Source organism: Culex quinquefasciatus, chromosome 1 (genome assembly GCF_015732765.1).
Source record: "Culex quinquefasciatus strain JHB chromosome 1, VPISU_Cqui_1.0_pri_paternal, whole genome shotgun sequence".
Taxonomy (NCBI): domain Eukaryota; kingdom Metazoa; phylum Arthropoda; class Insecta; order Diptera; family Culicidae; genus Culex; species Culex quinquefasciatus.
This window is the reverse complement of record NC_051861.1, coordinates 37,157,565-37,181,561: the sequence shown is the minus strand read 5'-3', so window position 1 is coordinate 37,181,561 and position 23,997 is coordinate 37,157,565. Positions and strand designations below refer to the sequence as shown.

At 41.0% G+C, this 23,997-nt stretch overlaps 1 protein-coding gene across 8 annotated transcripts in view; it reads right to left on the bottom strand.

The window, feature by feature from the left end:
* LOC6035085 (ecotropic viral integration site 5 ortholog) overlaps positions 1-23,997 on the bottom strand; it is a 90,464-nt gene that overhangs the window by 22,210 nt on the left and 44,257 nt on the right. For 3 of the 8 annotated variants that reach the window (XR_005279075.1, XR_005279074.1, XM_038266846.1), the window contains 6 exons: positions 20,323-20,380; positions 19,124-20,194; positions 9,477-9,836; positions 9,255-9,413; positions 8,953-9,189; positions 8,746-8,769 (listed from right to left, as the gene is read on the bottom strand). Coding sequence is in view for 5 of the 8 variants with exons in the window: in XM_038266846.1 (XP_038122774.1) it covers positions 8,746-8,769; positions 8,953-9,189; positions 9,255-9,413; positions 9,477-9,836; positions 19,124-19,768 (1,425 nt within the window). In the remaining 3 variants the exon portion in view is untranslated. Of the gene's footprint in view, positions 1-8,745; positions 8,770-8,952; positions 9,190-9,254; positions 9,414-9,476; positions 9,837-19,123; positions 20,195-20,322; positions 20,381-23,997 lie in introns of those variants that run through there. The other 5 variants (XM_038266847.1, XM_038266845.1, XM_038266848.1 and 2 more) reach the window with 2 other exon arrangements.

The window sequence follows — 23,997 nt, the reverse complement described above, 5'->3', positions numbered from 1 at the left end:
GCACGTCGGAGGTGAGGATGTTGTAGAGAGTCGGGCTCAGCACTGATCCTTGGGGCACGCCGAAGGGGATGTTGTGGACAGAGGAACGCTCGCCATTCACCGTCACCGTAAACGACCGATTTGTCAGGAACGACTCGACAATCTTGACCAGGAACGGCTGGAGGTTCGAGCGGAAGAGCTTTTAGACCACGGCGTCCTGCCACACGGAGTCGTAGGCCTTTTCGACGTCGAGAAGGATCATGCCGGTCGACTTCCCCGCCAGGAAACCGCGCTTCACCATCTCCGAGATACGGGCGAGTTGGTGCACCGTTGAGTGCCCCGGCTTGAAGCCGAACTGCTCGTGTGGAATGAGTTGCTCCGTCTCCAGGTGACGGTTTATCCGGGCGAGGATCACCCGTTCCAGGAGTTTGCTCAGGCTGCTCAAAAGGCTGATCGGGCGGTAGTTACCTGGATTGGTTATGTCCTTGTTCGCCTTTGGGATGGCGATCACGTTCGCGTGTTTCCAGCCGGCCGGAAAGTAGCCCAAGGCCAGGCAAGCGTTGAAGATTTTGGTCAGGACGACCAACCCTTTTCTTGGCAGCTGCTTGAGGCACGTATTCCGGATTCCGTCTTGCCCAGGAGACTTCCGGTTTTTGAGCGTGCGGATGATCGCCTTGACCTCTTTCGGCTTGACAAGGGCGGCCGGAGGCACGGGAGGAGTTGTCGCTCGTATGTGGCCAAGCGCGTTCTCCACAGCAGCCGATGTTTCGGGATCACCTGGTTGCTCGTTGTTGTGGGCAGCGGCGAATGCACTAGCGAGCGCTTCGGCTTTCGCTGAAGGGCTCGCTACGAGGTCTCCGTTGACGTTCAGCGGGGGACTGTACTTGACCGTGTTCCGGAGGTTGCGGGTAAGCTTCCAAAACTTGTTGCTGCCGTTGTCCAGCGTCCTTAGTAAGGAGCCGAAGTTTTTGTAGCGGTGTTCGGCGCTTTTGGTGCTGATGACGTTGTTCAGGTGGGTCACCACCGCTCCGATGAGCGGGTCACGTCTTCGGATGAACTGCCTACGCCGTACGTTCCTCAGCCGGATTAGCAGCTTCAGCTCGTCGGGAATGTCTTTCTTCTGAGGTAGGATCCTACGCGAAGGGACAGCGGATTCCTCAGCAGCTTTCAGGATGGCGGTGAACTTGTCGATGGCGTCGTCGATTTTCTCCGAGCGATCCAAATCGTTGATCCAGCTTGCGTTAAGGTCGACCTCCCGCTCGATCGAGCGAGCATATGTAATCCAGTTCGCTCTGTCGAAGCATCGGACGAGTCTTCCAGCCGGGGCGACTGGAACGTCAGCGTCGATCGTAAAAGTGACCGGCAGATGGTCCGACGACAGTTCGACGCAAGGCTGTATATCATAGGTACTCGCGAAAACCAAAACATAAACAATGTCAGTGTCAGTGGAGTGAGAGAGTCAGCGATAACGATTTTGACAACCGCACTACTACACACTCAATCGCGAGTACCTTAGGTAGAAAGCCATGAGTTCGACGTGCGTTATCGGCTTCGACATCTGCACCAGGTTGTTTGAGATGACCAGGTCCAACGTGGAAGGCCTCCCTCGTCCAGCGGGGCAGCGGGTGGGAGTATCCGGAGCGTGTATGTAGATGTCCTTGGACTCGTACTCTTGGTGCAAGATTTGTCCTGCTTTGTTGGCCCTGGCACAGTTCCACATCCTATGTCGCGCGTTCAGGTCACCCACCAGGAAGACTGACCCATCGATGCTGCTGAGCTGCCGTATTTCGCGTCGGAACTGACAAAGCGTTGCCCTGCGGGTCGAGCCAGGGTAGTAAACAGCAACGATGTTCACTGGTGCGGGATCCACATTGATCGTGATCCCAACGGACTCGATTGCCCGGGACGAAGTTTCGAGCTTGGAGTACTTTATCCCGTTACGCACCAGAAGTGCAACTCCTCCCCTCGAGCAGCATCCGGTGAGTGACGGTCCGCGCGAACAATGGTGTAGCTTTCGTGGTACACCGAGTTGTTGAGCTGCAGCCAGGTCTCCGTGATTGCAGCGATGTCGATTTCGTGAGCTTCGAGGAAGTGGAAAAATTCCACAACCTTGTTGCGGATGGAACGGCAGTTCCAATTCATCACCTTCAGCGAGCTAAGGTTGGCCATTATAAACAAACTTGATAATGAGCTCGCTGAGGGCGAGGAATTGCATGGCCTTCGACTGGCAATTCGAAAGCCTAGTGAAGAGTTCACTGGCTAGGCACATGAACTCCTCGACGGTGAACAAAGTTGACGACTCGGGCTGGCCCTGCACGGCTTGCGAGTACGAGACCCCAGGATTCGCGATGCTGCCGAGCAGCTGGCTCAAGTCGCCACCTTGTGGCCTGGGGGCAGGCGCAGGAACTGCAGACACCTTCGGAAGGTTGCTTCTGCTGGCGGGACTCGTTTTCTTCTTTGCCTTCAAGTCCTGCAGGTACTTGAGGCGGGTGGGGCAACCCTTGTAGTTCGCTGTGTGATTTTGGCTGCAGTTAGCACAACGGATTTGTGAGCGGTCGTCGTTGACCACGACGTCGGCTCGCGCGGGGAGTGCGCATGCGGTCGTCTGGTGGCGCTCACCACACTTCACGCACTTGGCCTCCAGATGGCAGTTTCTCATCCCGTGGCCGTACTGCTGGCACCGGAAACACTGGACGACGTCCGACTTCTTCTTGGAGTAGTGCCTCCAACGGACGATCACGTTGAACAGCGCCTTGATTTGTTGCAGCTCCTGAAGTTTCACAGTTCCCTTCTCAAACTGCAGCAGGTATAGCGCGTAATCACCGTGCTTCGATTTCCCCATCTGGCGCACACTTGTGGGACGAAGAAACACATCTTCGAGTTCCCGCCTAACATCTTCTACCGGAAACACTGGCAATCCGGAAAGGACGATTTTCACCGGGGTTTCATCACTGGTCCCGTGGGTGTAGAACTGGACATTTGCCTGCTTCAAAGTACTCACCACAGAAGTAAAGTGGGATTTAGTCGACACCCTGATCTGGATGTACCCTTTGTTTACCCGCAGGTGGTAATCGTCGGCGCCCAGCTGGGTTGTTGACATCAGTCGGTTAAGCGCTGGGACACTGGAACCGTGGACGAAGATCGGCGGACAGCGTATTTTTGCGGGAGCAGGAGGCGGATTTTTCACATTACTACCAGCAGCATCACCACCAGCAGCACCATCACCAACGGCAAAAGTTCCACCACCGCCGCCATTGTTTACGTTTTCTGCCTCGTCGCCGGAGATGTCGAAGTCGAGCATCTCGAACTGATTCGCCGTCGGGAATCCTCCGGAAGACCTCCCGGGTTGGGTCAGTGGCCGATGTTCGTTGAGCTGGTCCGAAATCGATGAGATACCGCCGGTGGAATTTCTTCGGCGGCGTCTCGAAGACGGCGGCGTCACCACCTTTCTTTCTGCTGTTTGCGGGCCTTCTTGTAGTCCACCCGCTGCACGATCTGCGATGCACTATCCCGGCCGGAATCGCCTTCGCCGGGCAGCGGCGGCGGCTTAGGCTGCTTTCGTTTCCCCAGGGTGCTGGGTAACACACCGGGAGCACTAATAAATTAACTTTCGCGAGAGCTACAATTCGACGACGATGTTTACGCGCCGACGGTGACAGCTCGAATGTGAAAATTTAAATTTAGAATTCAATAAATTCAAATAAATAAATCTAAATAAGGTATTTTCGATTGAGAAATCCTAAAATAAAGGAATTAAAAAATCTTAAATTTGATAATTGAAAAATTCAGAGAATTGAAGATTAAATTGAAAAAAATAAATTTAAAAACAAAAAATGCATTTAGAAATTCAAAAATACAAATATAAAAAAAACAAGAGTACGAAGATTGGAAATATAAAAAATTAAATTCCATAAAATTTCAAATTATGGATTCCAAAATTTTAAATTTGGAAATTCTGAAATTGAAAATTAAAAAATATATTCGAATATTTCAAAATTGAAATCATTAGAAAATTTAAAATTAAGAAATTAACAATACAAAAATTTAAAATTGGGAGGTTCCGAAATTGAAAAATTAAAAAATACAAATCTTGAGTTTTTTTTAAAAGGTCCTGTTAACATATCTGGAGTTTTTTTAAAAGGTCCAATAAACCAAATTTTCAGTTTTTGCTTTTTGGTTGTTTTTTGATACCCCCGACTCAAGGCGGTTTCAAAAACACCCAAAAAGCAAAAACTGGAAATTTGGTTTATTGGACCTTTTCAAAAAAAACTTTAGATATGAAACACAATAGCTCATTGGTACTTTAAAAAATATATAGAAGTATTCAAAAAATAAACAAATTCTGAATTCAAAAACTTACAAATGCAAAGCTTCAAAATTCTAAATTCTGAAAAAATAGGCTCCTGATAAAAAAGAAATCATGAATTCCATAATTTGAACATTCTTGAATAAAATATTTAAAAAATACTCGGTTATACGAAGTACTCGTCAAAGTCTCACTCCGAATAATCGAATCACGCCTCGGTCTCTGTCCTAAAATTTGACTCCAAAAAAGCTCTAAAAGTTATATTTTCTGTTATTTATGATGGTGACTAAAATGGCAGCATTTAAAATTAAAGAATTTTGGAATATGAAAATTAAAAAAAAAATTAATAATTTTAGAATTTTTGACTTTCTGAATTTTTAAATTTTGTAACATTTTAATCTTTTTATTGTATCGCACCGCCACACGCGCCCAAACCGAAGCCACGGTGTTTTTTTCCTAGAACATTAAGATGAAAAATTCGACAAGTCTGATATTTCACACTATGGAAGAAGGTCTCTTTCTTGACATTTTGCGGAGTCCGGCGAAATATTTCGTCGGGCGGTCTAGAGCATTTTATTTATTGAAGATTTTTTTTTGAAGATTTATAGGTTCATGTCTATGAGGCACATTCATGAGAAATTTGATGGATATGATCCATCAAATTTCTCATGAATGTGCCTCTGAGACTCTAAATTAAAAGTCCTCAAATAAAAAGTTTACAACCCAAATTTACCAGATTTCTAGCTTTCTTTGGAATAACCCCAAAATTCAAGCTGGAATCTTCATCGTTTGAATGGGAAATAAATCCAAAAATTTTGGAGAAATTCACTTTTTATTTTACGAAATTGAGTATATCTCTGCTTATATTAAACCAAAATTGATACTTTTTTATGGAAATTGTTCAGAAAACTGTTCTCGATAATGTGGTTGATTCGAAAATTTTTTAAAATATTATAGTGTTGTATGGCAGAGGATTGAAAAAATAATGTTGGGAACCTTTCGTGTAACAAACTGCTCCTGATCGCATAAATGACCCATACGCATTTTTGACGCTTTTGAGTTACTGATGTTAGTTTGGTTCAAAATTGGGTGATTTTTCAGAAAACCCTACAACATCCAGTACTTTGTTCTAGAAATCAGGAGGAAATCCTGTTTGTTTTCGCGAAAACTAAACACGTAGCCTTATGTGTGGGACAAACTTCAAATGCGTTTTTCTCAGCTTGCTGTTTTTGCATATTGAACATTTATGCGAACATGGGCAGCAAATAGCTTTAAAATGAAATACTCTAAGTTTAGCAATGGTTTAAGCTCGAATTTTTATTCGGGCAATCTGTGGCTGTATTTTTATGACAAATTGTACAAAGAAAAGATTTTTATAAGGCTTTCTAGGCCCAGTGAAAAAAATATAATTTAACTCAAAAATGACGAACTCCATGTCACAGTGTACTGATGCAAACAATGATCGAGCTGCAGCTGTCACAGCCCTGCGAAGTATGTTGGCTGACATATCGGGCGGTCAGTTAAAAAAACCAGCTAGATGTCGCTTGACAAACAACTTTTGCTAGAACGAGATAGGAAACCTGATGCAAACAAACGTCCAGCTGTAATGTAAATGTACTTTGAATGTGTTGGTAAATTTCTGACTAGAAAGGCTAATTCGGTCGTTTGCCGAGCTCCCGTGGTGTAGTGGTACGGGTTTCGCTTTGTAAACGGAAGGTCGATGGCTTGAAACCCATCTGGCGAGGCAAAAGGGGTAGGTGGCGGTCGAGAGGGGAGTTCGGTTGCTGCGGGAATTGACTATGTCAAGTCCCAAGCCTCCCCAAAACCCATCCCATCCAATCTCTCGGACGATCTGTTGGCGACTGAGTCTGAGCGTTGAAGAACTCTGCAACAATACACAGAGAAGAGCTTCAAATGCTACTTTCGACTCGGTCACATGCTCTCAGGCAAAATTCGAGCTGAAGATTGGGCTATATGATCGGTAACGATCTCTAGATGGGTCAAAAATAAACGAGATTTCCCCTCAATCTCGCTCATCTCCACGTCCTCGGATCGGTCTCTCGTGCTCGTGTGGCATGGCATTTGGGGGATTGGTTTGGGGAATGAGAGGGGGCAACTGCTCGAATAATTCGCCAAAAACTGTCTCGCTCAAACAATAGCGCTACGGAAGACGATCGTTCGGCAGGCTGTAAGCAGCAGCAAAAACAGAAAACCTGAGAACAGATCATACTACAATAGATACGCAAGTGTCGCAGTGGTCCGTGTCTGTTCACAGTAAAAAAAAAAAAAAAAATCGGTCGTTTTGAGGTTTCCAGCTTGGATGTTGAAGTTATTTCGAAGAAAGCTAGAAATCTGATAAATTTGGGTTGGAAACTTTTGATTTGAGGTCAAATATTGTAATTTAGAGTCGCTTGAGGCGCATTCATAAGAAATTTGACGGATATGAACATGAACCCCATTTTGCTTATAAGGCTTTCTAGGCCCAGTGAAAAAAATATAATTTAACTCAAAAATGACGAACTCCTCGTCACAGTGTCCTGATGCAAACAATGATCGAGCTGTAGCTGTCACAGCCCTGCGAATTATGTTGTCTGAATTATCGGGCAGCCAGTCAAAAAAACCAGCTAGAAGTCGCCTGACAAAAAAAATTTTGCTAGAAAGAGATAGGAAACCTGATGCAAACAAACGTCCAGCTGTCATGTAAATAAACTTTCAATGTGTTGGTAAATTTGTGACTAGAAAGCCTTATATTGAACATGAACCCATCGATTTCAATCGACTTTTCTGAAGAAAAATCCTATAAAATCGAAAAAAAATCTTCAAAAAAAAGTTGCTCTAGACCCCCCGACGAAATATTTTGCCGGGTCCCGCAAAATGTCGGGACAGAGCCCTTCTTTCATGGTGCCAAATATCAGACCTGCCGATTTTTTTTAATTTTAAGTTTGTTATAGGAAACACACCGTGCGAAGTGTCAACTTTTCTTTGTCTTGTCTTGTCGCTACTTTTCTTGACCGTGTTCCTTTCCGAGCCCCGTTCTTAGCTTAAATAGATTACTTTTTTCAAAACAACCAATCCGCCATGGGTTTCCTATCTACATTAGACAGGCTCGTCGTTATATGAAAATTTAAAAAATGATCAAATCAAACCAGAACAAAGTTTTTTTTATGCCTTTGGGCCTCAAAATAACTCCCTAAAATTTGGAAGCGATTGGTTACGTCCACATTTTGCGCATTGCTTTTCAGTTTTGTATTAGTGCGAAGAAATCCTCTTTTTCTACATTTTAATTTTTATCATTTTCATTTTCTACTAAACTATTCAAACCAACACAGTAGCGTAAAGGTTGAGAAAATTCCGTAAAACTTTCCCGAAGTAAGTATTGTGCTATGCTCAAAACTGGACTAAAACGTGTTTTTTTGCACGGAAATTTAGACCAATTTTGAGCACGCTGTATCTTTTGACAGGAGCAAGATAGCACAATACAAAAATGCGCAAAGTGTGGACGCAACCAATCGCTCCCAAATTGTAGGAGGTTGTTTAGGGTCGTAAATGCAACCGAATAGAGCTTTATGACTACGGACCTACACAGGGAAATGAAATGCTCTGAGAGAAATTTCAAACATCCAAAGTCACTCAAATTTAAGGTTGAAAAACTTGTAGTTTTTCTTTCGAGCTGGCACTTTTCTTATACCGAACAAGCACAAACATAACAAAAACTACCAGATTATTATCAACAACAGTTTTACAATACTTGTAATTGTTAGAAGTCTCGTTTTTTTTGCCAAAACTATTTTAAATTAATTCCAACCTTGTTCTTGCATGATCTTGTTGCTCGATTGGAACCCCGATTTAACAGTTCGATTGGAACCCTGAGAGTGACATTTCGCCTCTCCATATCGAGAAATTAAAAGTGAGAGTGTGTGCGTGCAACATGGAGTTAAACTCTTTGAAAAGCCTTGGTAAGCTTCACAGTAACTGCACAGAAAGTTTGACTCCATGTTGCGATTTGACAGCTCGATAGGCTCTCTATTTATGACGTTTTGCGCACGCACACTAGCGCACCGTTTGATTTTGCTGGCCGGACAAAATTTAACCTCACTTTCTTTTCGTGTACGTACACTCAATTCATTCACAGGTAGATTACACTAAAAACATGTTCTGAAAAATCGACCACTTCAAGCTATCCTAATCTACATAGGTCTGATGTTTTTGGTAAATTTGATCGTAGAAGGCGAAATATTTCGTATAAAGTTGCTTGGATGATGCCCAACAACTTTCTATAAATGGAAAAAAATATATCAAAAACTAATAAAAAAAAGACTACTTTAAATGTGAAACAGGCATGCAAAAACTTAACCCAGAATATAATTTTTGGTAAAAATTAATATCATTAAAAAGAAAACACAAAACAAATTTCATGCAATGCATCGCACAGTCGCTATTAGTCAAAGTCGATAACTTACGGATTCGAGCGAATTATCCGCAACCTGTTTTGCGCCGCGACCACAGAAAAGTACAAAATAAACACATTTCAAGTGAGAACGGAGGAGGGAAAACGGTGTTAATTATACACATTTACAGCTATTATAGAGCAGAGATCCCTTTCGCGTCGTGTTAAAAAACAGATAGTATGTAGAGTCCTCTAGGTCTCGCAGCAAAGGCCTACTTACATTTTCCTGAAGTCGCAAGCTGAGCGCTCGCACTTCCTCGTTTGCGGTCTCCAGCTGGTGGGCTACCTCCAGGTGAACCCTCCGCAGGGCCAACAGTTCCGACTGGATAGCGTAGCTGGTTTCCTCCTCTTCGGCGCGGGACACCTGGCCGCGGACTAACCGATCCGCGAGTTCGGCACTCTCCGCCTCGAGCAGCTCGTTGCGCTTCTTCAGCAGCCGGTTCTCGTTTCGTAATCGCTGAAAGTGAAGGGTCGTTAGAGATATTTGTTGGATCTTCCGGTGTTAGGCGTAGTGAGCTTTACCCTCAGTTCGACCATTTCTTCCTGTTCCTTTTTCCGCAGGTCGGCGTACTCCTTCTCCATTTTCTTCATCTTTTTCGTGTTGATCTTCACCTGGAATGCTAGGTTGAACAGCCCGTCGCTGTCGTTTTCCACCTTTTGGGGAAGTTCCTTCTGGAAGTACTGTAAAGCAGAAGATCATGATCAAGATCTGGTCTGGGAAGTTGAGCTCAACCAAGAACGAACCTTCAACATCGCTTCCATGTCCAGCGACAGCAGTGTGTCCTTGCCGATGAGGAGCAGCGCGATCGCCACCTTGAAGATGAACTCCATGCCCTCGGACAGGAACACGTCCATGATGCGGCAGCTGAGCGTCAGGTTGAGGGCCGTTGTGTACAGCGTGAGGAACCAGCTGGAGGCGTACATGGAGGTTTGAAAGCTCTGCGACTGGAAGTGCAGGTGCAGCTCGGGGATCTGCTCCGCGACGATGCTCTCCAGCTGGTACATGCACAGGCCGAGCTCGGCCATAGACGGTTTGAACATGTCCCGCATCCGGTACTGCTGCATGATCTGGACCAGCACCGAGAAGGCGTCCTCCTCGGGCATCTGGGGAGGTGGAGTGGATATACAAATTGGTAAATTTTAATCAAGGCATTGATCACTAAAATTATAAACATATTGTATACCATTATCTGGGGCGAACTGGGACAGCAGGTTTTGGAGTTTTAAAAGCTCGAAATTTGGAATCCGATGCACTAATTTAGTTATTCTGGGTCTGTTCTATCAGAAACCTATCCAAAATATCCAAATTTTGTGCAGTAACAAGGCTTTATCAGCTGTCCCAATTTGCCTCATGTGTCCCGACTCACCCCAGATTAGGGTATGTTTTTTTAAATCGTTGTACTGTCCAATTGGGTCCTAAAATGAGGCTTAGATTGCTGATATTATTGTTTACAGCGATAAAGCCTATTTTTCTGAGTACAATGACCCTTTGTACGACCACAAAGAGTTTAAAATGGATTTTTAAATCAATTTGGAAAAATTAACCTCGCGGTCCTTCTTGACAGAAAAGTTCCTACTTGACAGCTCGTCTTAAGGGGACCATAGTTGATCCATCGAAAAAATGTTGTCTTGTCAATATTTTTTTTTGCATTTAAATGAAAAAAAAAAGTTATCAGAAATGGTTTTTAATCGTGTTTTTTACCGTTGTACATAAAAATTTACATAGGGCTTTAGTACCCAATTTTACAATATTTTTTTTTTTTTTTGCTTAAACTCTTCTCTGGAAGAAAATCAAAAAGGTGGTCACACTTTTTTGAACAAAAATCAGAATACAAAATTCTTCAAACTTTCTTTAAACTTAAGAGAAAGAATGGAAGAGAGATCGTTGCTTGCGATTTATCATAGAGATTTAAATACCTGACAACCCTGTCAAACAAGTTAAGGGAAATTTGGAAAATAAAAAGCTTGTTCGTCCATGAATGACCTCACCAATGAGATCAACAGTATAAAAATCTGGCAACCGTGTTGTGAGATATCAATATTTAGTTTTAATTTCTGAAACGTTAAAGCCCCTGATATTATTATTTTGGTGAAAAGTACCGCTTAGTAACGTTTTCGCTGATTCGCTAATTCTAGGTTTTCGCTAATCGACTTTTCTTTGCATTTTTTATTTATGTTTTAAGCGAAACTTCTTGCATGTACCCAAAAAAAAACTCCCGATTTTTTTATTTTTTTTGGGAGTGTGATCCAGCCGCACATCGTTGATGTCGAAACCTCTAAACTGGGCCCTCATTCTGTGACGTCAGTCAGTAGTCTTGTCGTACATTACAACCCGAACAGACGGTAATAACTAAATTCATGCCATTTCAATAACAAATACTGTTAAAATAACAGAAAGTGTTATGGAATAATCTTGAAAAATCAATTTTTGCATAAGAGTTCAATAACAGTTTATGTTATAATAACAAAAATTGTTATTGGTCTGATATTGATTGACAGCAAAAACAACTTGAGAATAACATTTTTTGTTATGGAAGAATAACTCCAAACGTTATTGGGATGATCGGATTAGTTGTTAAAATAACAAAAAAAATAACAAAGATTTGTTCGAAAAATAACGTAAAATGTTATTAGTCTGTTATTACAATAACAATCCAATAACAAAAAAATCATAACGGCGAATAACAAATCTTGTTATAAATAACATAAAATGTTATTGGCCTAGTATTTTCAAATAACAAAGAATGTTATTCCCAAGTTATTTCCGTCTGCTCGGGAACTAGAATCGGATCTGCCAATGAATTAGTACACTTCGACCAAATAAACACTGACGCTGTATGGATCTGACTCTAGAATAAATGCACAGTTGTGTGTTATTCATAAGTCCAAAATGTTCAATTATTCATAAAAGTCCAAATATTCATTTGCGGAAAACTACCTAACTTGAATTGAATACAAGATTTAATGTAACATATACGAAAGCTACTCTTATCTTAAATCCCCGACATTTTAATTAAAAGCCTAGTTCTAGTACGTTTCTTTTAAAACCTGTCTGGCTTCTTTTAAAAAACAAAAAAAATGAATAACAGTTCATATTTTACAAGTCGTGAATTAAAAAAGAGACGACCATTTGATCGTCAGAATTCCAGTAGATCCTCGATTCGCAACAATGGTCGATACAATCATAATCCGACAACCGTTAGTTCAACAGATCAACGAATTTATTCCGATATCATTTCACTATTGATTGATCGAGACTCTATGGAAATTTTGCCAAACCAGAATGGTTTTTATGCTAAAATCACCGATTCTGATAGAGTAGTGCGGTGCCTGTGTGGACGCTCAGTCCTGTTTTTTTCGTGTTATTTTCCGTCTCTTTTGTGTCGCTGTTCGAGTGCATGGGGTGATTGGTCATTATAATTAAATAATAGCATCAGTAGTGCGGTGCCTGTGTGGACGCTCAGTCCTGTTTTTTCGTGTTATTTTCCATCTCTTTTGTGACGCTGTTCGAGTGCATGGGGTGATTGGATTTCTTCTGATTCGTGTTGTTTTCATCTCTTTTGTGTCGCTGTTTGTGTGCATGGGGTGATTGGTCTTCTTCTTCTTCTTTTTTCTTTATTTTTAGTTCGCGCGTTCGTTGGCCAATGAGTTTGTTTTTGTTCTCTTTACATAGTTTTCGATAGAAACGATCCGAATTCTTTTTTTTTTTTTTCGAGACAAGCAAGTCGTATTGCTGGATTAAGTCCTTTCTATATCATCGATGATCGGAAGGCACGCCGACGAATATGTTTTAAGGCTTATGATATAAAATCATTTTAATGAATAAAGCCCTTCTTACATCACCGTTGATCGGAAGGCACGCCGACGAAGAATTTCTGGAGGATCGCGGTCGAATTAATACTATATTTAAAATTCTAGATAGCGATCTTTCGGATTCGATTGTGAGTAGCGGGACTTCGCGGTTACTATGCAATGTATTTTTTGGAGTCTTTTTATATTTTAAATTTATAAGTCCTTCTTTTATCATCGTTGTTAGGAAGGCACGCCGCCGGTTAAGTTCGTTTAAGTTATTGTTTTAATTTCATTACAATCGGTTACGTGGTGTCCTGTTTTCTTTTCGTTTATATTCGTTGATCGTAATAATTTATTCCAACTGGCAGCTTTAGTATTAACTCATCTACTATTTTTGACATTTGCCCGCGTTATCTTAATTGTATCAACAGTAAAAATATACTGATAAGTCCAGCCCATAGCACTACCGCTCGGTTGGCACGCGTTCGATTAAAACAAACTTTTTAAATAATCAATTATTTATCTTTCCGCAGCCGGCTGCCTAAGATTTAAAATTTCAACCGATAAACAAAATGCTCATGGTCACATCACTGCCACTCGTGAATCCTGACCTCATACCCATCTACTAACCCCCTCAAAACTCATGTGATACTTTGTCGGAGAAGCAGTCGATTGGGCGGTCTCTATCACTCAAGTATCGGACTAACATTCCCATCCACTTCCCCGTGACCCTACCACTGGTCGTGGCCGGCGCCGGTATTGATCAGCATGATAGGGGCCTTTGAGAAGTTGCGAAGCGAGGAAAGATAGCACCCACTTATCTTCCACGGCTCGTGGATGTAACTTCTGGAGGTCCTGGTCAATAACGGAGTAGCAACTGCGGGTGGGCACCTATGCTTATGCTTATGCTTTTTTTAAAATCACCGATTCTGATAGAATTACTAAATTCTGTTGCTAATTTTATCCCTAAATAACTAAAGGCAAAGTATAAAAAGTTGATATTTATAGCTAAAATCCTAAATCCTACAAAAACTATTTTTTAAAAACCTGCATCCTAACCTGACACCCACATTAAGAATGGGAAAAATCACATATGTAGCGGTTCATTGTATAAATGTGATACTTCCACTATCGGAGAACCTCCTTGTCTCGATGACAGCTTACCGGCCATCGATTAAGCCCTGCCCAGTCACGACGTTCTAGCAAGATTCTAGTAGAATTCTTAGAGAGCTGGATATTCTTAGAGCATTCTAGCAGAAATGTTCCACCGTTCTAGCAGGATTCTGACAGAACCAGCTCTGCTAGAATATTTCGTGACTGGGTGAGACTGCGCCAAAGTGGGTTCTCGCAGCATGAAGTGGTGTCTATGTGTAAAAATGGAAGCTTCAGCAATATACTGAACACTTCGATTTTAATTCTACATCGAATCAAATCATACTCTTTGCCAAACAAGCATCAAACCTATGACACTCATTATGACAAAGCCCAGGGAAAAACTTCCGATATTTTTATTTCATTTCATATTAGGGTATTTAAACCATAAGTGGACCCCCTAGTAGAGCCGACGCGCATTTTTCACAATTTTTCAATATGTTAAGCACTTTTTCATAACCCTTTGTACAAAACAATGAAAGCTGAAGTCTTTTGAAAAGTTTTGACTATTTGTTTCATCAGTTATTTGTTTTTGAGCAGAAAAATAGCCATTTAAAAAAAAGTTTTTTTTTGCCCCCGAGAAATTAAAAATGCAACATGGAGTTAAACTTTCCGTCAAGCTTCTGTGAAATTTACCATGACAGTTGAGAAAGTTTAACTCCATGTTACCGGTTCACATCTTTCTTTTTAATTTCTCAATCGCTGGAGAATTTACGGTCTAAATTTTCTCAAATCACGTCAGGTCGTCAGTGGTTTGACTCCATGTTGCACTTTTGATTTCTCCATAGGCAAACTTATATTTTTATACCAAATTTAACCGTTATTGGCGTTTTGATGCATGGTGGAGGTTCTAATGATAGATATAATGAATAAAAGATGGATTTTACACATCGCGCTTTGTTCATGTTGCTTTTTTTCGTCACGAGGTTCATGTAGTCTTTTGTTTGACAGGTTGACAGGGCTATATGAACAGGGACTGCTGATGGCAGAGATTTTGTTTATGTTACTTTTTTTTTAAATCATGATTAAACAGACTTTACTGAAGTAATTTTTGCTTATTTTTGGTGGAGAGGTAGCTTATTAGGAGTACTTTCAGAATATGCAATAACCCAGAAAGTGTCAAAATGTACATAATGCCTTTTGAAATGTTACCGTCGAAATATGTTTTGTTGCATTGTTTTTATTACCTATTATAAAATATCATTTCAAACTTCAATTATGATGCTTCAGCATTTTTGGTACTTTTAAAATGAAAACAACTATATTTATACTCATTAAAGTGTTTCATAAAACAAAAAAGTTCTCAGAATCAGGCAAACCGAGGTTCCCCTAGTAGAGGATACCCATAGGGACTCTCATGCCAAATATCAGCCCATTTGGTTGAGAATTGGCCTGTCCCCAGCGGTTCAAAGTTCACATGTAAATTACTATGGGATTTTTATGCTTTTCGTTCAATCGTTCCTACAGGTCCGGGGACAACATGGATTCACTCGGAATAAAGACAGGTGTGTAGGGGATGGTCCAATGAACAAATTCCAGAAGGAATTAGGGTTGTCCATTCTGTCCCCAAGGTGCGCATTGGATCGACGTCCGGTGTCTCCAGAATCAACGATTCACCCTTCAAATGTACGTATTGTCCCTAGTATGCTATGACGGCTAGCTGAAAATTACGACGCCCCATGTCATACGGTGAACACGTGGCAGAGTATTAACTAAAGTTTTGGCTCAGAAACATTCTTTAAAGTAATAAAATTATAGTTATTGATGTTCCTGTAACAATGTGAACTATTCTAAATAACGTAACATGATGATTTTGTAATAAAACTGCAATCGATGCTTTCCCACGTGTTCACCGTCTGACATGGATTACTCATATTTCGACGGTAACATTTCAAAAGGCATCATGTACATTTTGACACTTTCTGGATTATTGCATATTCTGAAAGTACTCCTAATAAGCTACCTCTCCACACCCAAAACTGGGCAGCGGTTGTCCGAGAGAATAATGGCATCGAGACGAAAGAATAGTGGTACCATTTACGGACACAGAGAACACAGCTCGAGATGGGTGAAAGAATTATCCTCTCGAGGTTCATTTGCAAAAAAAGTTCATCCGTCAAAACAAAAAACCAAAAGTGTCGACTACGGGAATCGAACCGTAGACCTTTGACATAATAACCCATGGACTTTACTGCCTCGGCCACCACAGCTTGGAGGCTAAGGAGTGGTCAGATGTCGATGTATGACACTTGTTGGAGATTTATTGCATCAATTAACGAATGAACTCATTTGATATGGTGGTGTGAGTTGATAAATTTATTCTCTCGATTTTGGCTCTGAGCCCTCAATAAATTTTGAGGTAACGATTCTCTCGACTCGGAATTTTGGGTGCACCAAAAATGAGCAAAAGTTACTTCAGTAAAGTCTGTTTAATCATGATTTCAAATAAAATAACATAAACAAAATCTCTGCCATCAGCAGTCCCTGTTTATATAGCCCTGTCAACCTGTCAAACAAAAGACTACATGAACCTCGTGACGAAAAAAAAGCAACATGAACAAAGCGCCATGTACATTCGGCGAGGAAAAACGATTCATAACAAAGCGTCCCCCTCAATGACAGCAGGGTGATATAGACGTTGGTGATTTTAAAAGAAGGTATGTTTGTTTTTCTTAAATAAAACGACGGAAATAATGTTTTATTGAATTTGGATGATCAAGTATCAATGAAAGCAACGTTTGTCATCGTTTGTTATTATTAGAACATCTTATTTTGCTTTTATATTAAAATGGGAATTGAAAATGGATGCTCAACATTCAAATGCGTTTTTCTCAAAACGCATAGTTTGTACATGATGCTTTTTGAAATGTTGGCGTCGAGTTGTTCATTAAATATTTATTTCAATATTATTTCATTTTGTTTAAACAATCATTTACTCAAATTCAAATCCTATTACTTTTTTACTCAATTTGAAATGTTTCTTAAGAAATAAAAATATTGAACCAAATGTATACTAGGGTGGGTATTTTTTTTTCGAAAGTGCTTGGATCCGGCTGAAATAAGGGCCACCTTGTTGGGGGTACCCATAGGGACTCTCATACCAAATTTGAGCTCATTTGGTTGAAAACTGGCTTGTCGCTCGGGGGTTAAAGTTTACATGGAAATTACTATGGAAAACGCGTGCTTTAACTTCAAACGATTCTACAAGCTTTGCGACAAACTTTAGACCACACTTACACTAGGTAGCCGAGTCGGGGGAGGTCCAAGGAACATTTTTTTCTAAGGGTTCTAGGTCATCCGTTCAACCCTTAGTTTGCGCAAAGTCGAAACATCCGGCGACGCCGAAATTCTTCAAAATCTCGGTTTAAACAATCAACGCATGCTAAGAAACTGTGAATAAATAAGAAACACGACGCCAAACGTCATCGTCGGCTGTAGGAGATTGTGACGGCTCGCCTCACCGGAACGTATACGTTGTGTATGCATTCAAAAGTATTTTGATACTAACGTCAGTATATAGGGAAAACGAAACTATTGGCACTACGCCCCCCGGGGCATGGCCTTCCTCTAACGTGGGATTTCTGCTCCAGCGCCTCTGACGAGACAGGAGAAACCGGGACCGACGTTTTACTTCACCATCCGATAGAAGCTCAGTGGATAAGGCGGGAATCGAACCCGCGTCTCATAGCATCATCGGGATCGGCAGCCGAAGCCGCTACCCCTGCGCCACGAGACCCAGTATATAGGGAACAGCATCTAATTCCAGCGTGCCTCTAATGTTGGCAGGTCAGAACTTTGACATTCAATTAAAGCTAATTAAAAGCGTTTTCAACTGAAATCGAGTAATAAATAGCTCAATGAGAAGTGAGCAAGCAAGTTTCTATCAAAAGTTTTGCAAAATTAGTTGCTTAAATAGTGAAAATCAGCAAATTGAATGGAGTTAGGAGCGAAGTGCTTAACCTGCCAAACATATGAGAATTTCCCCTAAAAATCATTGTAATTTGATTTCAAACTATATGGAAAAATTCTTTCTGGCCTCGAGAGAAAACCGGGAAAAAAACGGGAAATTGAAAATACAAATCTGGTGGCCACCCTGGTTATTTTATTTGTCTCTTTTCAATCAAATCTACCAAAACGTCATCTCCTAACTAAATGCCACTCCAAGAAACTAACCCTGGTAATGTTTCCTCTTCCTTGGCCCCCGGTCCTGAACCTGCGAGCGTTAAAGTGGCCAGCTACCTGAATCATTTGCCGGATTAATGACTCCAGCAACCGAGGGTAAATGTCCGACGTCTGATTGTAATTTTCAAACTTGAATTGCATCCTGCAAGGCGCATCGCAGGTTCTTCATAATCGATGAAACCGCACTTTCGCAGCTTTTTGATTTGCTTGGCCAATGTAATCAAATTCTGCCGGCTCCAACTCTTCTCCGCCTATGGCACGTTTACACCGTCCTGCTCCAGAATCTTCTCCGCATCTTTCTTTTTTTATCCAACGTGACCAAGAATGTCTAGAACTCAGCAGTTTATCGAAATATTCGATAGTACAATAATTAACAAGTCCATTTTTTTACAAGCGCGAAACCAAAACAAACTTGACAGCCGAGCGCGCGAAAGAGACACCAGGCAAACCAATGTTTTCAAAGCAGGTGTGGCGCTGTCAAAACTCAAATGACATGAGGAATTTAATTCCTTAATGTATTAAATACCGAAAATTAATATATTAAGGCCTTTGTCATGCCCCTCAGACAGGCGTGTTCCTTTGAGCAGCTTGACGGGGTCGGCAACTTTTTCTATGTGCCTCAAAAGAAGCTTCTACAGTAAGATTTCGATAATATCATTATTGCTGAAATGCTCTAGCTATAAATACTTCTCAGCTGCTATTAAATAATACATTTTTTTTTGCATCCGTAAGCAGAGCTTCATTGTTTACGTTTGGTGTCTGTCTACCTGGTATAGTGAAATTTCTTTGGTCAAAGGATGCCATGATAATGTCGTGGACAAAATTCTAATTATACCACTAGCCGACTCTTTCCCAACCCACGTTTTGAGCGCGAATTTGTACGGAGTTCCACGTATGTGCTTAAGTGCTTATAACATTTGATAGGGTTGTCAGATATGTAATCTTTTGAAATCGTTGGAAAGGTCTTTTGATAACCTATCTAACGGCAGGTCGCATGGAAGATCATGAAGCATATAAACATCTTATTTTAGCATAACTTTTGGAGTACTTACTAAACTTTATAATTTTCAATAGCGTATCATGGGACCCCAGGACGGATCAAATGAGACCAAAACAGACAAAATCGGTTGAGCCAGTGCCGAGATAACCCAATGCAAATTTTTTGATCAACATCCCACCACACACACAGACATTTGCTCAGAATTTGATTCTGAGTCGATATGTATACGTGAAGGTGAGGAAGGCAAAAAAATAAACCGACTCACCTGCATCAGCAGCAGCCCCACGATAAAGCCCGAGCCCTGGCAATAGCCGACCTCGCGATCATGCAACGAGTACGCCTTCATCACGTTAAACAGCGCCTCCTGCCCGAGCCCGTCCTTCTCCTTGAAGAAGTCATGCTCCGGATAGGTCCGCGCAATGTCCCGCCGGATGACCTTCTCGCAGGCGCTCGTTGCCTTGATGTACTCCGCGTACTGCTTCTTGTCCGCCTCGGTCGCCCCGCACAGCAGCTGCCAGACGATGGCCCGGAAGTGGTGCGGGATGCCCTTCCGGACCAGCTCCTTAACGGTGGGCGCCTTCCGCTTCTGGCCCGCCTCCCAGTCGGCCACGATGCTGGCCCATGTCGACCAGATGTCCTCCTCCCCGACGGAGGAGGCGCCCGAGTTGAGCGAAATCTGGCTGGTGTCGGAGCTCTTCCGGCTGTGGGCGGAACTCTGCAGCGAGTTCAGACTCTTCGAGTCACTCTCGATCAGCTTGTTGGCGGCCTCCAGTTTTGCTAGCAGGGAGAGTTCAGAACTGGGTAGAGATTCGGTCATATCCGAACTGTTGAGAGTGTTGTTGTTGTTGTTGGCGTTGGCGTTATTGTTGCGCAGAGTGTTGCCGTCCGATTCCGACACCGTCAAGGTCATACTATGAGCTATTTGCGATTTACTCTACCGGGGTTGGGTGTCTACGACTTTTTGTTTTGGGGCGGGTTTGATACCGGGAATTCCGAGCGGGGATCCGACACACAGACAGTTACAGGGGATGATGGGTCGTGCGGGGCTAGGAACCTTTCCCAACAACGATGACGATGAGTACACAATAGAGAAAACAACACACACACACTCGAACACTTTTAAATCGTCGTTGAACCCGTTCCGAAACCGGCTCTTAACCTAGTTCAGCACGTCGATCGGCCATCCATGGAAAGTGGCGGCTTCTTCGGTCCACGTGGCACCACGACATACATACAGGAGTAACACGCACACACGCGCACACTTACATAAACAGTAATAAATAGAACATTGCTATTGGTCTGCTGTTCGCACGCACTTGGTTTGGTCTCTTAATATCTATAAAAGGTATTGGAAAATAATACTTATTTCGTTTCAACAACTAAGCACCGGATGGCAGTGTACTAACAAAACTATTAAAAGCGTTAAACTAAATTTAATTAGGAAAACAAAAGTAACAAACGTACAAACTTAAGTGGTTCCCACTTAGAACACGATAACCAGACTAGTAGAGAGGTGATACACCTATAAGAAACAAAACAATAAACCAAAAATTAAAACAAACAAACGAGTTAAAGTGTTCTCGAAGACTGTTCACGTGAATGTTTGTGTGAGAGAGAGAGGGCGGCTGAGAGCACTTTTGCAAATACTTTCTTCCGAACAAGTTGCGCTCTTTGTCGTCACAAGCCTTTTTCAAGCTTTGTTTTTTTCCTTTATCTTTTTTTCCCCGGCTTTTCACTACTCTTGAGAGCAACCACTATTATCTTAATCGCCGTTTAAACGACGCACGGTGGGGGTGGGGGCTTCAAATGTTTGGCAAGGGTGGTGAATCGCCCTTTTTTTCTTGCCGCGGTCGTTTTTGTTGTTGACAATCATGGATAACTGTGTGGGATGAGGTTCTGCTTAGATGTTGCGGCCAAAACACGAGCGTTTTCAAGCTATTTGCATTCGTGGAAATGTTTTTGCGGAGAACATTCTGAAATGGAAAGGAAAGATAAAAACACTGTTAGAAAATGTTAAAATACAGTCATCCCACAAATTTGGAACAGTTTATCGATATCGATTCGCTATGGCTGGAATAAATGAAACTCAAGCTTAATTATAGTTGTGAGAATTGACTAATAACTTGGTTTTTATCGATAAACTGTCAAATTTAGGGTTTTCATAGTTGTGATACGTAGGGGAAATATACCCATTTTAAACCTAATAAGCGTTCGGGTTTGAACGATGCTGCATAATCTGGAGTGTTCCAACGAGTAGAGCATTTTTTTGTGAACATTTCTGTTTATTTTCACTTTTAATAAAAGTTATTCTATTACTTTAACAAGCATTTAAAAAAATATTTCCCAAATGTATTCTAATCAGACGAGAATGCATTGGGTCATGCCCATTTTTCTATTTTCAGCTTAGTTATTTTTGCTTCCCGCCCTTTTTTGGGTCTGCTTAGTGCTGCCAAAATTGATGAATTTTTAAGCGAACACTCACGAATAGTAGCATTTACAGAGAAAGTTTCCTGGCATCACTGGCTCACTCCAACAGGCGCTGCTGGTGGTGTTGGTGGCCACCCTTTGTTCTTTATTTGCCTTCGCTTCTCGCTCGGTTTTCTTCAGCCTTCGATTGGAATGGGTCGTCAAAAGTCAAACGTCAAAAGACTTGGCGCGTTTGTTTTTTTGTTGGCGCTTGCAAATTATTTACATGTTTCGGGATTATTTTTCAAGTGAGTGACTAACTAATGTTCAAACGAACATGTTGCCGGTAGTTGGAAGCAATTTCATATCTTAAGCGCTTTGAAAACGTTAGCGCAAGTGAAAAGATATTGATGGCGACTTTCATTAAGCAGTTAAGTTCAGATTGAGGTCAAATTTGGAATTTAACCAAGTAGAGCAACTCTCTACGAAATCGGCCGATTTCGACCATTTTTATTTTTTGTATTTTTTATTTGGCTCAAACTTTGTGGGGCCTTCCTAAGACCAAATAAGCTATTTTGCGTCATTAGTTCACCCATACAAGTCTCCATACAATTTTGGCTGCTGTCCATACAAAAATGGTATGTCAATATTCAAACAGCTGTAACTTTTGAGTGAATTTTCTGATCAATTTGGTATCTTCGACTAAGTTGTAGGTATTGTTGAGGACTTTTGAGAAAAATATAGATACACGGAAAAAAAATAGCAGATTTTTTTATCAATTTTTTTTTCACTAAGACTAAATTTCCCAAAATACGTATTTTTTTTTATTTTCGAGATTTTTTGATATGTTTTAGGGGTCAAAAATCCGCAACTTTTGAGCTATAGAGAAACATGGTCAAAAAATCTGCCGCCGAGTTATGAATTTTTGAAAAAATAGTGATTTTTGGAAAGAAAAATCGAAGTTTCATGCAAAAACAAGTTTGACATTATTTTTTAATGCAAAATTGAATTTGCAATCGAAAAGTACTTTACAGATTTTTTGATAAAAGGCTCCGTTTTCAAAATATAGCCACCGAAAGTTTGATTTTAGCGAAATATTTGTAGTTTTTCAATTTTTAGAAATAGTGACCATAAGTGACCATTTCTAAAAATATTTTTTTTGAAAAGTTCAGAAAATTTGCTATAAAATTGTCTAAGAGACATTGAAGATTGGACCTCGATTGCTAAGATAGAGCCGCTTTAAGAAGAAGAAACACGAAAATTGAAGTTTTCTTAATCTCGCCAAAATAACCCACCATTTTCTAATGACGATATCTCAGCAACTAGTGGTCCGATTATCAATGTTAACACATGAAACATTCGTGAAATTTTCCGATCCTTTCGAAAAAAATATTTTGAAATTTTTTAAAACAAGACAAACATTTTAAAAGGGCCAAACATTGAATATTACGCCAATTTAAAATGCTACGTCACTATTTTTAAAAATTGAAAAACTGCAAATATTTCGCTAAAATCAAACTTTCGGTAGCTATATCTTGAAAACGGAGCCTGTTTAGAAGGATTTGTTGCCGCCAATTAAGCAGAATCACCGCAGTTTTGTGGTTATCAGCTAAAAGCTACAAACATTTATTAGCATGTATTTTAAGTATAAATTAATGATCTTACAATCGGTTGTCCTGGTCCAACAATATCCCACCAAAATCGTCAAATTACCAGATTGTGTTCCTTCATGTACTAGTTGTTTCCTTATGAACGGTACGCGCGAAAAAAGCAAGCACATTTAATAAAATTCTGGTTTCCTCTAATTCGTTCTGTCGCACAGAACAACAACCGTCAAGAACATACAATTGTAAAGTAAATCACGGACAATAACCTCACACACACGAGGGGTGTTTTTAGCACATCTTCGCAAAGTGGAATCGGCACTTCTCGTCGCAACAGAGCCCTTTATCAAAAAAATTGTAAAGTACTTTTCGATTGCAAATTCAATTTTGCATTAAAAAATAATGTCAAACTTGTTTTTGCATGAAACTTCGATTTTTTCCAAAAATCACTATTTTTCAAACATTCATAACTACACCCAAAATTCCGAGTCGAGAGAATCGTTCCCTCAAAATTGATTGTTTATTGTTTATTCGTCAAGCTTATGTAGACTACTTACAATTTTCTTACATACTAGATATTATTTCTATTGTACAGATTTTTTCGTAGTTCCGGTTTAGACATGTCGAAATGTATGTACTGTGAATTTTCATTATAAAAGCGCATCATTTGATTTAATGGCGAATTTTTAAATAATTTGTCGTGTATGCAGTTATTCTAAAAAGTTGTGAATGTCTAAGAGTACGGCTTGGTTCATGAATACTATTGCGTATTACTGAAAATAATGCTGCTGACTGTATGCGTTGAGAAATAATGTCGTTGATGAAAGAGAGCATGGCAAATTTACGACGTTCTTGTAATGATTGTATGTTTATGAGCATGCAGCGTGCTTCATACGATGGGAGAGGAAATGCAGTCCAGTTAAGTTTACGTAGTGCGTACAGTAAGAATTGTTTTTGGACAGATTCAATACGTGCTTGGTGTACGGCATAGTATGGATTCCAGACGATACTACAGTATTCCAAGAGTGGCCTGACATACGTTATATAGAGTAATTTAATAGTATACGGGTCCTGGAAGTTGAATGCAAAGCGCTTTATAAAGCCTAATGTACTTTTGCCTTGTTTATTA